This window comes from Pteropus vampyrus, unplaced genomic scaffold (genome assembly GCF_000151845.1).
Source record: "Pteropus vampyrus isolate Shadow unplaced genomic scaffold, Pvam_2.0 Scaffold14, whole genome shotgun sequence".
Classification (NCBI taxonomy): domain Eukaryota; kingdom Metazoa; phylum Chordata; class Mammalia; order Chiroptera; family Pteropodidae; genus Pteropus; species Pteropus vampyrus.
This window is the reverse complement of record NW_011888795.1, coordinates 13,136,898-13,154,266: the sequence shown is the minus strand read 5'-3', so window position 1 is coordinate 13,154,266 and position 17,369 is coordinate 13,136,898. Positions and strand designations below refer to the sequence as shown.

The 17,369-nt window shown below is 38.2% G+C and overlaps 1 protein-coding gene across 1 annotated transcript in view; it reads left to right on the top strand.

Annotated features, from left to right (window-relative positions):
• USP13 (ubiquitin specific peptidase 13) overlaps window positions 1–17,369 on the top strand; it is a 99,262-nt gene that overhangs the window by 75,135 nt on the left and 6,758 nt on the right. The window contains exons 15-19 of the mRNA XM_011383028.2: window positions 3,354–3,476; window positions 4,840–4,866; window positions 8,075–8,218; window positions 9,631–9,797; window positions 11,387–11,540. Of these exons, the coding sequence (XP_011381330.1) occupies window positions 3,354–3,476; window positions 4,840–4,866; window positions 8,075–8,218; window positions 9,631–9,797; window positions 11,387–11,540 (615 nt within the window). The remainder of the gene's footprint in view (window positions 1–3,353; window positions 3,477–4,839; window positions 4,867–8,074; window positions 8,219–9,630; window positions 9,798–11,386; window positions 11,541–17,369) is intronic.

Below are 17,369 nucleotides of genomic sequence, written 5' to 3'. Positions count from 1 at the left end.
GTACTCTGTCCCTGTCCTGTGACTTCTTTTCCGCAGTAGGGGGCAGCAGTGCATTTGTTTTCTGAATTCTGGGAGGCTGCATTCCAAGGAGAAGTTGGTAACTTAGATGTGGAAAGTGGATTTTTGGGGGAGGGCTTCTAGAATCTTTTATTTTAAGAAGTATCTATAGTACCTAGTAACAGCTAATTCTCTTTTTTTACATATATTTACCACACCCACGTTGACACTCAAATAGAAATGGTTGTTATAACCAAGATAGTAAATGCAGAATGGGTTGGAACCAGGGCATGAATTTGCTGTACAAAGTAAAAAGTCTCTGCGTAAAATTGTCAAACTCAAGTCCAGGCAATTTACCTTTCTGAAAGTTTGAAGGGAAACTCAATACATTGACCATATGTATTAATTTTAAAATTTAAGGTACAGATTTAGATATTTTAGATATCCATAATATATATACCTTTAAGTTCCATGTGACCATTTCTAATAGTCAGCCTCAACCAAAGTTCCATAAAAGCCTCATTATGCCAATTCTGTGATTCTCAGTGAGAGAGGAGGTGTCAGGATTGCTTGGGGAGAGTCTTGAAACCCCACATACAAACACATAATGTACACAAAACCATACATACCTACAAACATATATACTAAATTCCAGCAAGGGTTTTAGAAAAAACTAATATTTAGGGTTGAAAAGCACTATTCAGAAGCATAAAATGCCACAGTAAAGTAAAAGTAATAGTTTTGCAATGGGCCCTAAATGATTTTCAAGGGACAACGTTCTCCTACATTAAACATTTTATTTCTTAGGAAAAGGCCAGGATGAATGAGCAGGAGTGGGTGAGTGTGTATCAGCTTATGTCTGCATATTTCTCCTTTTCAGTTAAGTCAATGGAGCTGCCAGGTATGCCTCGAACAAAGCTTGTGATGCTTCATGAACTGTATTCATAATTCTTATTGTCTCGTTTCATTGATATAATCCCTTTGTGTCTCCCAGAACATCTCGCTTTGCCTCATTCCCTGAATACTTGGTAGTGCAGATAAAGAAGTTCACTTTTGGTCTTGACTGGGTTCCCAAAAAATTTGGTAGGTATCTTTTGCATGCTTTCGCTTAAAACATCAAATTAGCCATTTACAAAACATGGCATGTGAAAGAGCTCATGTAGTTGGCTACCAAAAACAGTTCCATTTCATTCTTTTTCCATTAGTCCCACCTTTCTCTTTTGAAGAGAAATACGGTACGCACTGATGATAAAATTACCACATGCTAATCCACCTCTGAAGTAATGGAGTCTGGAATTTGTGGATTCTAGGAGTGAAGACAGGTCCCCCACATTATCAAATAAACAATGCTTTCCAAACATTAGCATTACCTGGGATCTTGGTAAAATGCTGATGCCGATTCATCAGGTCTGGGTGGGGCAAGCTTTCAGGTGATGCTGGTGTTGCCAGTCCAAAGACCACACTTGGAGGTGCAAGTCCAGTAATGGAACATACATTCTCCTCTTAGCATCTCTACTCTGCTTCTGAAGCAGGCAGGTGTGGCTAATGACATTCTCTTAAATTATACAAATCTTATAAATAATAAAATGAGTATAGTCAGTTGCGTTACACAGTCAAAAAAGGGATGTGACTTTGGCTTAATTGAGCTTTCTTGCTAATTTTAAAGGCCCTTGACCATTGTTAGAGGTTAACATTCCAAACAGTACATGAGAACATTTTTCCCACCATCATGATCTAATATCAAGCATGTTATTGGGCAAGTACCTCAGACTGTTTACCAGTCTTTTAAAGTTTTCATGTTTCTGAGCATTTAAAAAACAACTACTCAAGTTTTATACTGGTTAATTAACTACTCCTCTGTTCATTTGAAGGGGATAGGTAAAAAGAATGAAAAATCGGCTGGAGCCATTTCCCAGAAGCCTCCAGCTCTAACAGTTTGCACAGCACTTGTTTGCTTTGTGACATTATGCTGGGCTGTGACTGATTCTGTGGCAAATTTCACTCTTCTTGGTGGAAATAATTTCGTGGGCGGGAAGGAGGGCAGAGGGCAGGATGCTTATCACTCAGCCTTTCCTTCATGGACCTGGGAAGTACTTGGAAGAAAACGGACTTCTAAGGCTTTGAATTGCTTTGGAAACAGTTTTCTTATTTTTCTTTGTCCTTGGAATTCCTATAAAGGAACAGAAATTCAGATGAGCTTTCATAGGCTTGTTGAATTTAAAGAAGTCCAAAGCTTTCGTTAATGAACCTGAATTTTTCTGTTAAGGAATAATTGTATTGATTTGGTGAGCCAGATATTATGTTTGTTTTTTCTGTCTCCGAGGTTTATGTAAATATATTTAACTAAGCCTTTTTTGGGGGTGTTGTTTTAAAATGGGATTTATGTACCTGACATCATAACTGGTTTGGGGGATAGTGTTCTCAGATTCTGTTAGCTAGCCCAAGAGACATATCCTACACCTACCTTTGAGCCCATTTATTATTATGCTTGAATATATGCAATACTAAATCTCAACAGGATATTAGACTGATAAATTTTATATTTGAGTAAGTCAGCACAGTAACAACTGAGCTGAGAAGTTAAAAAAATTGTACCCCAAGAATAATACAGTCGAGATTCAAGTAATTTCTTTAAAATGTCAATCTTTTTTTTTTATTGCCTAGCTAAATTACATTACTCATCATGATCTGAGAAAAGGCATAAACTAGCAGTTGCAAACTCAAATGTCTAACAAGGACAGGGTGATAATGTAAATTAAAGAAGTGGTCTGGGTATAAGAAATGTGTAGCTAGCTATCTTGATCTTTCTTAGGTATGTCACTTTGCAGAAAGACATGAGTTAGGAAAACACTTTTCTACCATAAGAATCAGAATAGCACAAATATGATGTTCAGGTTCATGGGGGCAGTAGGGAGCAGTGGGGTCTGTGACAGAAGGCACACATATGAGAATATGCTACAGCTCTCTGTTTTTCAAGATAAGCTGGAAATCTAGATTTTTAAATTAAATCTTCTGATTTAAAAATTGGAATTTGTTGCTAACATTTTAAAAACATCAAACAGAGAGTGTCCTGGCTACAAATGTTCTATGGGCTGCCAGTTTGTGACCTCTGGCTTATTCCATTTGTTCTTGTTCAGTGTGAAATCCTGCCAACCTCTGTACTTTCCCTTGGTTCTCCATTAAAATCTAATCAGTCTCTATGAGTCTACTGGTCCAATGATTAATTACTCCAGGGAATTGAAAAGCCTCCCTTAGCTCTGCCTAGACACATGCACGTAGAGTTAGTGGTTTTGGTTTTAGGAGGTGATTGTTGGGTTTTGGAGGATTCAGTGAATGTAATCTCTCTTACTTTGCAGATGTTTCTATTGATATGCCAGATCTACTTGATATCAGCCATCTCCGAGCTCGAGGGTTACAGCCGGGAGAGGAGGAACTTCCCGACATCAGCCCCCCCATAGTCATTCCTGATGACTCAAAAGGTATCATCTTCTTCCAGGAGGATGTTCTCTTCCAGTTCCCACCACCCTCCTCTGCTGGAATAGTCACTTTTCTCCCACCACTCTGTTGTCCCTTGGCTACCTTCCTGTGTTATAACCCACAATAGACACACAGCAGTGAGGCCTGGCTGCATCCATAAACTTAAAATAGACATGGAAGAGACATAAACCCATCATGAGTTGAAGTGGACCTGTGGAAATCACTGGCAACAGAGGCAGCCAATCTCCAGAAAGTTTTCAGGTTATGTTGCCTCTTAGTTTGCCTCTTTTCATCCCTGTACATCGCCCAGAAGCGCCTGTGGAGAGAAGGATTTTAGTCTAGGGGAGCTGTGTCATTCTGGAGTACCTCTGAGCAGCCAAAAGGGGAAATTCAACAGAGAGTGTTGGTTTTAAAAATCTTGCCCACATCTCACCTCCCCAGCTTTGTCACTGTTTTATAGCACGAAAGCTCTTTGAGTTTCTCTTTCACTCTGTGAATGCTAAATTGGTCATTGTTCAGAATACTTAACATTTTAAAGGATAAGGACATGCAAAAAATAGTTACCTTCCAGTTGTTGTTCCAAGGACAGTGTCGAAAAATCTTGGTTTCATTATTCGCTCATTTATTCTCATGAAGTCAGTTTCCTTCTGGCTTTGCTTGCTTAGCTGCTCTCTGTTCACCTTCCTCAGGAGTTAATTAGGTCAGATAAGTAATACTGATAGAGCACTCTGGGCTCCTCTACCCAAAGGTATTCCATCAGTTGAGCAGTGAATATTATTGGTGACTTAGTTTGAATATAGGAGAAGGGTAAGGTGAATCCAGGAGGAGCGAGATAGGATTCAAGGTAGGCATCTTTGTTACATGATGCTCTAATGTTCAGTCAAATGTTAAAGCACAGAGTAGGAGAGTAGAGATGAGACCTAAGACCTACTGTGACACAGTCTGGGTTATGTGGTTCAGGTGGTTCATTAAAGGGGTTTGAGAAAGGAGAGATCAGTATGAGTGTCAGGGAAATACAAGATGCTTTCTTAGCACGGCTCCTGCTTTCATAATAGAGTCCTTCATTTGTAATTATATAGGGTTGTTAGAAATGTAGGGAGAGAAATGATTTAGTTCATTAAGATGATAATCAGAGCATCATGTTTTATGTGCTGTAAATGCCTGAAACCTGGTATCTTCCCTCCTTGCTGTAATGACTTTGTGTTGTACAGGCTGGTGTGGTCTGTGTGGAGGGTTGAGAGGTTGACAACAGTATGGGGTCCCCAGGGGTGACAGAGCTAGGGTGTGCCCTGCATTGATTCTTTTTTTCCTCTAAAACACTTTACCATGGTTTAATCTCGGTTTCTGCCCTCTCTTGATTTCCAGATCGCCTGATGAACCAACTGATAGACCGTATGTATTTTCCCCATGTCCTACAATTGTTATTGGTCTGATTCATTTATATGTGGGGGTTCAGTAAAGGGTTATTGTTCTGTATGTGTGTTTATTCAGCTTTTCCTTGGTGGGAATGATTCTTTGTCTTAAGTTGACTTAGCAGCAAATGTAAAGCAGTATCATGGTGATTAATTGGCCCTGTAGCTCGGGAGAGTGACCATTAGCATGAGAGCCAGCCAGCCCTGTTGGAAGTTTGGCTCTGCCATTTATGACTGCGTGACCTAGAATAATTTACTTCTTTGAGCCTCAGTTTCCTCATGAGTGAATGGGGGTGGGCTAATGATGCCATTTCTTCCCTCTCTGGTCACATGAGGAGGACTCTTTCTGCAGTTATGGCACTGTGGCCAGTCATTTTTTATAGTCTTGACGCTGAATACATATTGAAGATACAAAACTGACAGGATGAGGTGGTATTAATACTCTCAAGGTTATTAATTTCATTGGATTTTGTGTTAATTTGGTAGCCTTTTAGTTTCTTAATCCTGTGTGAGTTGATACTCTTTGGTCTTCTAAAAAGAACATTAAAAAATAAACTATTTATAATGAATATTTAGATATTAATTAGGAGGAAGAGGGAGTGCTTAACACTAAGTACTCTCACTGAATACTTTCTGTTTTTTTTGTCTAAAGCCTTTCTGGAGATGAACTCTTGTTAATTAGAAATTTAAGTGTTTTATGTTGCACATGACTGATCATGTGGCTTAGACCTATACACTTCCTTTCCTGGATCGATTCTGATTTGCTGATTGCTACAAGAAGCTGTTAGGGTCAGCAAGGGTCTTGGGAAAACCGTTGTCTGTGAATAATCTGATTGTAATAATAACAATGGCTGTTAATACTTTTGAAGGGTAACCATTAGTCACATTGCGTTTATTATTCCACAAATTCTTTTACCTGTATAGAACTTTACTGTTTATATAAAGCCCAGATTCTCCTTCCTTCCTTCTCTCTCCATTCCTCTTTCTCTCCCTCTCTCCCTCTCTCTCTTTCTTTTGACAGCCTGTTTATTCAGGCTCAGAATTTAGTATTACAGAACTCTGTGCCGATAGTCCCAGCATGCCCCTCTTATGCAGCTGTCACCAGCAATCCCACAGGGCAGCCTCAGGGCTCAGATTCTCATTTCATTATCACAGTAAGAAGGGCAGGGCAGGTGCCTTTTACAGTGGATAAAACTGAGACCTAGAAAAGTTCAGAAACCCAAGAGTTAAGACCAGAGCAAGGGCTAGGAGTCAAGTGTGCTTTTTTGTGCCACTCGACTTTTCCTGGAATGTGAGAAGTTTGCTGGCTGCTCCTGATCCTGCAGAGAGCTGGCCTGCAGCATCTTGCCCCAAGGGTGGTTAGAACTGACTGTGCCAGAGGATTTCGTCTCTGACCATAGCACTCAGCCATTTTCGGTCTTAATGGTTTGGCCATTGATTTCCTACTGGATCTAAACTTGCTGTCTTATCAGCAGTTGCCTACATTCAGCAGGAGAAAATATAATTATTTGCATCCTACCTTTCTTAGATTTTTAAAAGAAAGAACTTTGTTTTCTTATTATAAAAGTAAAGCAATGTTTAAGAACTATGGATTAGCAATAGTAGTCATCTATGATTGCATCACTCATCTGTAACCATTGTGATATTTGACATATATCTTTCTGCTATTTTTTATCTATGCCTGGGTCACTTTATTTTTTACAAAAATAGAAGTATGTCTTTTCAATCTAATATGCTATTATACATGCATACACGTCTTATTGATCTGCACTTCTTAAACCGCATTCCAGGGAACATTAGAGTCTAACAAGATACTAAAAGGCATCCTGTAGAAAGTTTCTTAGATTCTTTACTGTAGGAGTCTTTATTACAGGACTTTTGGGTCTTCACTATGTTAATGCACATCGTGAGTCACTAAGGAGAGAATAAAGAGAATGTAGGTTTAAAACTTATTTGACCATGGAAACCCCTTGTTTTGTGGTTTAATGATTCTGTCCTATGACTCTGGGACACCGTAGGACAGTCTGGGAATCACTGCTGTTCTGCATCATTGCTTTCTTAAAATTTGGCCTTCATAGGATGTTACGTGTATGTTCTTTATAACAGAGAATTTTGATAAACACATTTTCAATATAATTTTTGTAGAACAGATACCTCTATTTCTCAATTCTTCTACTAATTGCCATCTTCAACAGAACTTTCAGTAGATTTGAGACTTCAGGGTATGGAAAACATAAGAGACATGTTTGTGCTCCTGTCCTTCCCCTTTATTATAATTTGAGAGCACCTTGTAGGAGTATATACATATAAGCCCATACATGTGTATACATGTACAAATATGTACATACAAACCTATAAATGTGTATATACACACATTCACACATGTGTAAATATATGTATATGTATGTACACACACCTGTAGGTTTATAGGCATATGTTTGTACATGTATATACATATGTGCTTCTATATATACGTGTCTATACATACATAGTTATATATATGTATACACACATCTCTACCAATATCTATATATTATTATGAGAAGAAAAGAAAACAAAACCCTCAGTGTCTAAGCCCAAGTTCGATTTGTAAAGCTATCTATTTTACTATCTTAAATGTACACAATTACTAGGAAGACCAGGTGCTGTTGGCATAAAATAAACAAACAAAAAGTACACAATTAAAAAACATTTTCTTTTGTACTTGACATTTAGACTCTCCATTTCCCAGAGTTGATTACTTCCTTTGATTACTGATACACCTTAAGGCCTGCTAGAACCTCCTGTGAGATGTAAGGAACAGCCTTTTTGGCCTATAAATAATTTATCTTCAAATTTCAGTCTTAAGAGAGGCTGCTGTAAAGGTCTTGAATATGATTTGGGAGGCTGAAATGGTTCTGGGAATATTCTAATTCTTCCCATACAAAATTAGTGAATTGTTTTTCAGTACTTGGATTGTCCAGGTAATTATTATGGTTCTTATTGAGGTCAAAGATTTAGGTCAACTCAAATAGCTTTTTATTTGGATGGCTCAAAACAAAACAAAACAAAAGTTAAACCACCATTTGCACTCCAAACAAAATAGCACTTTCTGTGGATAGCATGTGGACAAAGGGGTGAAGAGAACCTAAGACAAGAAGAAAGAGAGTTTACTTTTTCACACCAAAATATCCTGTTGTCCTCTGTAGCATCAGACATTGATGAGTCATCGGTGATGCAGTTGGCTGAGATGGGTTTCCCGCTAGAAGCGTGTCGAAAGGCTGTGTACTTTACAGGAAATATGGGAGCTGAGGTGGCTTTTAACTGGATCATTGTTCACATGGAAGAGCCAGGTAGGTGGTTGGAAAATGGAATGGCTTTGGAGTCTGATGCAGTCCTCAGTGATGCTAAGACTTGATATTTCCATGTCCTCTGGATGTGTTCCAGTAAATGACTTTTTAGCTCATAGTCTACTGCAGTTGGGAGGAGGGCAGGGCTACTTTTGCCTATATTGCAAAGTCACAATGTTTGTCTTTCCTCTTTTTTAAATTTAAAATAACAGCTTTATTGAGATATAATTCACCTTTCAAAGTATATAATTCAGTGGCAGAAAGACCACTGGAAAGATGTGGGATATACTTCGAGCTAGGAGATGATGAAGACTTGAAATAAAAAAATGTACATGAGAAAATGGGGGCTGTTTAGTTATCTTTTACTTTCATCTACTTTATTGAGATAATTCACCAATTTAAAGTATACATTTCAACGGTTTTTAGTATATTTGCAGAGTTGTACAACTATCAGTATTATCTAATTTTAGAACATTTTTGTCCCCCCAAAAGAAATCCTGTATACATTATTAGTTACTTTTTTTACTCTGTCCTTCAAGGAATGAGGGTTCCAATTTCTCCATATCCTCACCAACCCTTGTTACTATTGTTTTGTTTTTATGATAGCCATTCCAGTGGATCTGAATTGGAATCTCATTGTGATTTTGGTTTGCATTGTCCTAATGACTAATGATGTAGAGCATATTTTTATGTTATTTAAAATAACATGACATTTATATATCTTTGGAGAAATGTCTATTCAAATCCTTTGTCCATTTTTAATAAGGTTATTTGTCTTTTTATTGTTGAGTTCTGAGAGTTCTTTTTATATTCTAACTACAAGTACCTTAGCTATATGATTTGGAGATGTTTTCTCCCATTCTGTGGGTTGTTTTCACTTTCTTGATGGTGTCTTTGGAAACAAAAGATTTTAATTTTAATGAAGTTTAATTTATCTATATTTTTTGTTACTTGTGCTTATGGTGACATATCTAAGAAACCATTACCCAACCCCAAAACACAAAGATTTACTTATACGTTTTCTTCTAAGAGCTTTGTAGTTTTAGCTCTTACATTTAGGTCAATGATTTATTTCAAGTTAAGTTTTGTATATGGTGTGAGGTAGAAGTCCACCTTCATTCTTTTGCATGTGAACATGCAGTTGTCCAAGAACCATTTGTTGAGAAGACTATCCTTTCCCCATCGAATGGTCTTGGTACCATAGTTGAAAATCCTTTGACCATAGATATATAGATTTATTTCTGGACTCCCAATTCTGTCTGATTGATCTATATGTTTATCCTTATGCCAAATACTGACTGTCTTCATAATTGTAATTTTGTAAATATTTTTCTTTCCTAACTCTGAAGTGTTGTTTATTTTAAGACCAAAAAAAAAAAGAGAAAAAAAGGCCTAAGTGTGATTATTTTCCCCAGATTTTGCTGAACCATTGACCATGTCTGGTTATGGAGGAGCAGCTTCTGCTGGAGCCTCTATTTTTGGTGCTACTGGGTTAGATAACCAGCCTCCAGAGGAGATTGTAGCTATCATTACCTCCATGGGATTTCATCGAAATCAGGCTGTTCAGGCACTACGAGCAACGGTAAGCATGAGAGACTGTGTGTGTGGATATCCTCTTTGTATTTCTGTCAGTAGCAGTTGACAGTTTCCACTGTCTTTTGATCATTTTGGGTCATGTTTGTCTCACTCTTACCCCACCATGGCCCACAGAGATTTGCGTATAGTATATATATAAAGCTCAAATAAATGATTGAGGGAATTATATAGATAGTTTAAGAAAAGGGAGGTAAAAAATGTAGGGAGATATTACACCTGGGGCAAGATGACCAAACTGAAAAAAATACTGTATCATATTAATGTTTATTCTAGAGGGTCAGAGATTTGATTTGGAGCTTTCGGTGTCCTTGGAGCAAAGAGGGGTGCGTGAGATTCTGTGGTCAGTAAGGCAGTTCTTTAGGAGAAATTATGCCTTTCTGATACCAAGATCTTGTAGAAATGTTCCTCAAAAGTCCTCATAGAGGACCGAATGAATGGCTCCTTGGAATTCTCTGCTTCTGTTTCTCTCCGTAGAGACAGATGATTCTTCCAGTATTTATGAACTTTTTGATACTGTCAGGAGAGAAGGGACCATGACACTAGAAGATAGATAGAAGCCTTCCTTTTGCAGTGCAGATATCTGTTTAATTTTGAGAGGAAGGTTAAAACCTTGATTAATGATGACAACACTAGTTAGTTAACATTATTTAAAACTGAACTCGGTGAAGTTCAAGCCAATTGACCATAAAAACCTTGCCACACCATATTCCATTTTTGAGTAGTTGCCTGCTACCAATTCCTTTTTGCCTGCCCTGACTGGTCACCTGCTGGGGTGCATTGCTGAGGTCACAGCGACTCTCCACTGGATTATGGGAATGTGGCTGGAACAATGTTTCCCTTTAAAATGCTTGAGAAATCTAAACCAGTGTTTGTTTCACTTGGGGAACTTGCTCATGCCCCACTGTTTTACTTATCTGACTGTTTCATTAGAGATTCTGTGTCTGAACAAATTCTTTACCCCACCAGTAATATCACAAACAGGGGAAGATGGAAATGTTCTTATGGTCAATTGGTTTGAACTTCATCGAGTTCAGTTTTAAATAATGTTAACTAACTAGTGTTGTCATCATTAATCAAGGTTTTAATCTTGTCTCTACTGCAGTTAAACCAATCTGCCAACATTGGGGAGAACAGGCACTAGTATAGTATTCATGTTGGCACCCCTCTACCTTGCATGGTTGTCTGCAGAATATACAGTTGGTAGAGAATGTAGTGTGTGCAATTATTGTGGCCTTAGGGCTGCACTGAAACAAATGTCATACTTTTTGGCATTCTGCACCCCATCATTATCAGCATCCGTGTACAGAAACGCTGAGCTAAGACTGATATGGACTTTGGAATGCTGATCTGCTGCTCAGAGCTGTTATCCAGTGAATCTAGTTATAGACCTCGGTTGGGAGACTTGCAGAATGCCAAGTACATTTTATATGCAGAGTCAGAGCTTCTTACTCAGAGGCACTTAGGACTAATGAATTCAGACCTCCTGCCCTAGCTGCTTGACATCCTAGTTCAAACAGTCAGGATATAATGAGGCCTGGGAACTGTATACATTATAAAAATGTTTTATTTTATTAGAATAGTAACCTGGAAAGAGCACTGGATTGGATCTTTAGCCACCCTGAGTTTGAGGAGGACAGTGACTTTGTGATTGAGATGGAGAATAATGCCAATGCAAACATTATTTCTGAGGCCAAGCCTGAAGGACCTAGGGTCAAGGATGGATCTGGAAGTAAGTTCTTGCTTGAGCAATTGTGTGAACATTTGTGACTATACATTCGGCTCATGGCCTTCCCTCTCACTGCTCATATTAAAACTTTTGCCATCATTCAAAAGTTAGCACAAATCCCATCTTTTCCTAAATGGTGCATTTTGCTACTTTGTGTGGCCACGATGATCTGATAAAGTCTTGGACAAACTCAGTCCTGTCACCCTAGTAGAGTGTGTGCTTGTTTAGTGCCAGCTTTGACTTTTTCTATCCTTTAAGATAATTTTTTTCAGGGACCACGGGAGTTTTTGTCCAAAAGAGAATATTTATTTTCATGTTGGTATTTTTGGAACAGTGGAAAAGCAGTTGAATACCCTTGACTCTGAGTATCATTACCCATACAAACTGCGGATAATTTTCTGAAGGGCTGTCAGGATTGCAGGAAGAGGTGCTATAGGCCAACGTTCTACCTTTTAATAGCCAACACATATATGTCACTATGTGCCAGGCATTGTTCTAAGCACTTTACATATAAAGTCATTTAATCCTTAGCATACCTATTTTACAGGTGAGAAAACAGGCACGGAAAGGTTAGGTACCTTGCCCAACATCACACAGCTCTTATGAAGTAGAGCCAAGATTCATATCCAGAATCCATGTTCATCACTGTGATCGCCTGTTTCTTGGACTGTCATTGCCTACAGAATAATGTTCAGGCTCTTTAGCCTGGCATTCATCACATCCTCCAGTCAGATGTCAGCCTACCTCATCCTCACTGTCATTTCTTCAGAATCCCTCCCCCTCCACCTATAGTTCAGATGCCTGGTACTGTAGTCACAGCATTAGCCTACTCACCTGGCATCAACCCTCTTTTTGCTACTTCCAGGTGTTTGCTCAGATTAATCCTTAATTGTGAAATACCCTTCTCTCCCAGCACTGCACAGTAAAATCCTCGCCATGATTTAGAACTTGGCCACAGATGCTGTTTCTTTGGATGGCTTTCCCAGGTCCTTGTCATAATCAGTCCATCCATGCTAGTAATAATTATACTAATGTTAACAATACTTCCATTTGTGCCATCTTTAATCCTCACAATAACCTATGAGGTGGATTTTTACAAATGAAGAAACTGAGGTAAAGAAGGTTGGTTGCCAAGATCACATTCCTAATGATGGGTAGAACCAGAATTCCAATCCAGGCATTCTGTTCCAGAGTCTGTGCCTGGGGCCACTATAATGTGGTATTTGTTCTTCTGTTATTAGGGGTGTCAGATTCATCTTGCAATAAAAATTATTTATGTAAATATCTGTGTCTCCGATTTGACTTGAAGCCTGTGGAGGACAGAGGCCATTTTACTTTTATAAATTTCACAGTATTTAGCACATGGAAAGTACCAAGTAAAAAATAATTAGATTTAATTAAATTTACATTAGCAGCATTTATTCCTATAATCATATGGCTATAGCTCTACTCAGTGATGGTCTTATCAGACCTAACATGTATATATTGATCTAGCTCTAGATAAGAGAGGATGGGAGGGAAACTTTCTTCTTTTATATAAAATAGGAACTTCTTCACTGTCTTGGTAAGAAAAGATGAGGTATAATTATCCTAACTTCCATAATCATCTGAAGGGTCTTGTATTACTTTTCAGAAATCAGTGGCTTGCCTAAAATATTAAGAGCTGTAAAGGATGAGTTAATAATTTATGAGCAGAATTTATTATGTTACACATCCATCAGTTCACTGCTTTTTCGACTTCCTGTAATGGACTTTTCTTTGGGAATGGTGAATCTTTTTCACAGAAGGACAAACCACAAGATGGAGCCATTGTAAAGCTGCCAAGATACTTGGCTGCAGAGGGAGGGAGAGTCTGATCATTAGAGTTTTCCATTTTCTGATGGAGCTTGGAGGGGCCAGCCACTCCCTTAGATAGTCATTAATGATATGGAACAGCCACATCACCTCCTTGGGCTTACTGAACTCAGAGTGATCTGCAGATATTCCTGGCACTACTGGTTTTTGAGTTGCATCCTTGAATAGGATGTCAACATGATTAATTTAAAGGCACTATGGACCAAACTTTGTGGCTTTATTCCTCACTGCCCCTGAACTTAGGATACTTGTAGGTAGGGGTGGGGGAAGAGACAGCGGTGCACTATGGGAGATCACATACAGGATGTGCAGAATCTAAGGGCAGTAGAAGGTGAAAAATTTAGTTATGAAAAAACCAAAAAACATAAACCACCCTAACACAATAAATGCATTTTGCCTTTGATTTTATAAAACAGATGTTTTTAAAGTAACCTTTCCAGCACTGTGCTTGCCCATGGAAGGTGATCAGCAAATGAATGAATGAATGAGGAACTAAACGAATACCAGGGGTCATAGGGATAGTTTCTTTTCCTTCTTTTTGTTGCCTCCACTAAGTGCCATGTGGAGGTATTGGCCTTGTGTTACATTGCATACCTCACAGAAAAGGAAAAAGATGATTTCTTGTACTTTATTACATTAGTGCCTGAACACATCAGTCACTTCTCTCTTCTTCTTTAAAAAAGATTAACATTAATATCAATCTTTTATTAATTAACATTAATATTGTTTGTTTTTCATATAATTAAAAGGATATATAATAAATTTAGCTACTTGAGGAAGCATAGATATATGAAAAGAAGAAAATAAAAAAGACTCAACTGTCCTACTACCCAGTCGTAACCACTGCTAATATTTTGTTTATATTCTTTAGACTTTTCTCTGCAAATATATAAACATGAATAAAAATATATATATTTATAAAACATATAACATTCTATTCTATACATGTTATTTTATAACCTGCTTTTCCCCTAACCATGGGCATACATATAAGTCTAGATCATTGATATATATTAATATAACATTGTATCAGCGTACAATAATTTATATACCTAATTCTAAGCCAACTAAGTTATTATTTAAATAAAAGATGATTATAGAAAGAGTTTCAAATAATGGTGTTATTTGCACATTCAGAAGATGAATTAATGATTTAAAAAATTTTTCTTAAAGGATGTATTCGGTTCATAGAAGTATAACAAATGCCTCTTTTAACCTCTATCCAGGTAATAGGCATTTGTTCACATTTAAGTTTCTTTTTTTCCTTTCCTTCCTTCTCTATTAAAAATAATGTTGTAATGAACATTCTTGGGCTCTCATTTGATTATTTCCTTAGGGTAAGTTCCTAGAAGTGAAGTTTTTGAGTTAAAACAGCATATTTTTTAGGTTTTAATACAGATTATTACCTTACCTCCCAGAAATGCAGCATTGGTGGCTCTGCTGTTCCCAATCCCTCCCAACAGAGCTGTCAGGCTGAGCACTCTACGTTCTTCCATGTCTTTATCACCTAGTTGTTTCTCTTGTGTTAATCACTTCTTCATTTCTTTTGACCCATTTTCCTGTTTTTAAGTTGTTTTTTATTGATTCATATGAGAGCTTCATGTATTATCTATTAGTTTGGGAATACCTGGCAGCTTTACAATATTGAGTTTTTCTGGCCAGAAACATTTTATCCTTTTCCTATGATTCATGTCCTCCTTCTCCTACCCCTGCAAAGCGATATGGTTTTCTTTATAAACGTCCTATGTGTTTCCGATTTAGTTATTTATCAGAATTACATTTTCTGTGTTACTTACGAATAAAATTTTCCCTATTGTATTTTCTAAAATGTTATATACTGCTGAATTTTGGAAAGTTCCTGATCTTGTCATTGGCTGTTATGCATGATTTGATTAGAATTACATTGAATTGATAGGTTAACTTGGAGAGATGTGTATTTGGTGTAGGTAGGTTGTTTGTTTACATTCCCAAGACATTGCTTTTGACCTTTGGCCGGGGGAGGGGAGGGAGTTGGTGAATTGGTTGAGACATTTGACATGGAGTATATTGAAGACAATTTAAAGATAAGGGTAATTACTATTTGGGAGCGAAATGGAGAGCCAAAACAGACAGACAGACAAACCAAATAAAACCAACAACCTTAGTTTTCAGGATTCTGTTGTAAGTGGCAGGAGAGCTGAGCCAAACTTGTCTAAGGAAAAAGAGAAGTATTGTACTATACAAGCTAGCAAGTCCCAGGGAGACTTGACTCTAGGTGTGTCTTTGACTACGAGACTCAAACCCTTTATCTAGATGCACCCCTTGGCTCTGCTTCCTCTAGATTGGTTGTAGACAAGCTCAGACAAGCTCTCCCTCATGGCCATAAGATGGCTGGTAGTACCTCCCAAAGCTGTATCTTTCCAGGTTAAAATCCAGCAGAAAGAGTCTTGTCCCAGAGTTTTCAGCAAAGGTCCTGAGAATTGGAGACTTAGGCATGTGCCCACCCCTTCCCTGGTCACAGTTTGTGCGTGGAGCCTGAGGGTAGAGACATCTTCCTTCCAAGCTCAAGTACTGGTTCAAGTGTGGTCCTGGACCAGCAGAATCAGCATCACCTGCAAATTTGTTAGAAATGCAGTTTCTTGAGCCCCACCCACACCTACTGAATTAGGACCTCTGGGGGCGGACCCAGCCATCTGTGTTTCAGCAGGCCCTCCAAGTGGTTCTAGGTCAGGTTAAATTTGAGAACCACACTTTAAAAGCAAGATTAGGTTACTGTTGTCTTAAGAAGGAGGACAGTGTCTATTAAGACATGACTAAACCAAGTAAATACTAAAAATAATAACAAGTTTGGTGTTTGAATTGGGAAAAAAGTGACTATTACAAGGACAGGGATTAAAGAAGCATTTGTATCAAATTCTTCCTTTAGGGAATATGTTAATTAAAAATCACTATTGCCATCTTTTTGCATGAGGAAGTAATGTCATTGCATGAAACTCTTTTATTTAAATGTTATCTAATTGGCTTAAAAGGGTTAGTGCTATTAACACTTGGTGAAATAGTAGCTGGTCTTTATTGATTGTGTCCTCTACTCCTTATAGCAGGGTATTCAGATGAAGAAATGGTGGCTCCCATAAGTGACTTCTAGTGCTAGAACCAGCTTGGAATATAGGTCTGTCTGATTTTGAAGCCCTGCGCACTTTCTCCTTTACCCCTTATTGAGTCACCTTATTTCAAAGTTTTTATATTGGAATGGAAACAGGAGTCTGTTTTTCAGAAGGCTCTATCGTCATTTTAGGGCTGGCATCTCACTTTCTGTTGCATTTTTAAATATTTTAAAAAAGTGGGAAATCAGGCCTTCAGTCTGACCTATCTGGGCTTCTGCCATTTGCAAAACCATTTTTGTTTCTGTGTTGCACTTAATGAGCGTTTAATTTTTTTAAAAAAAGAACTCACTGATTGCCAATGTAATCACGAGGTGATTAGGCTGTGATTACTCAAAACTTGCCCTGGCACCTTCTAGTCTTGTCGCTGGAATGGTTCAGACATCTTCTGCTACAGCTGAGATTTTCCAGCAAGGGAAGCAGAGAGCCATTTCTTTTACATGATGGCGGGGCCCCCAGCTTGCTGGGCTCCCTGAGGAATAGGGTCTGGAGAGCAGGAGGTACAACCGCACAGGGTAGCAAAGCACCAGTGGTCTACTTTAAAGCCACACACACTTAATGCACCTGAACTCTAATTCCCATTCCATTCCAGTACCTGTTTATAGTTATGCACTCCCCGTGCCCCTGCCCCCCACAGTGGTGCTATGGAAAATTAAGAGGAGGACACTCTGTGGAGTAAACTAATTTACACTAAAGTATGAATGACTGAGAACTATTAAGCTTGGAGGGAAGTGTTTGCTATTTGGAGTCTTAGTATAACAAAGAGAAATCAAAGGGGACTGGTCATTTTGAGCAGGCTGAGGTTGGGGAGGCAATTTCTAGACCCTGTAAGAGTCTT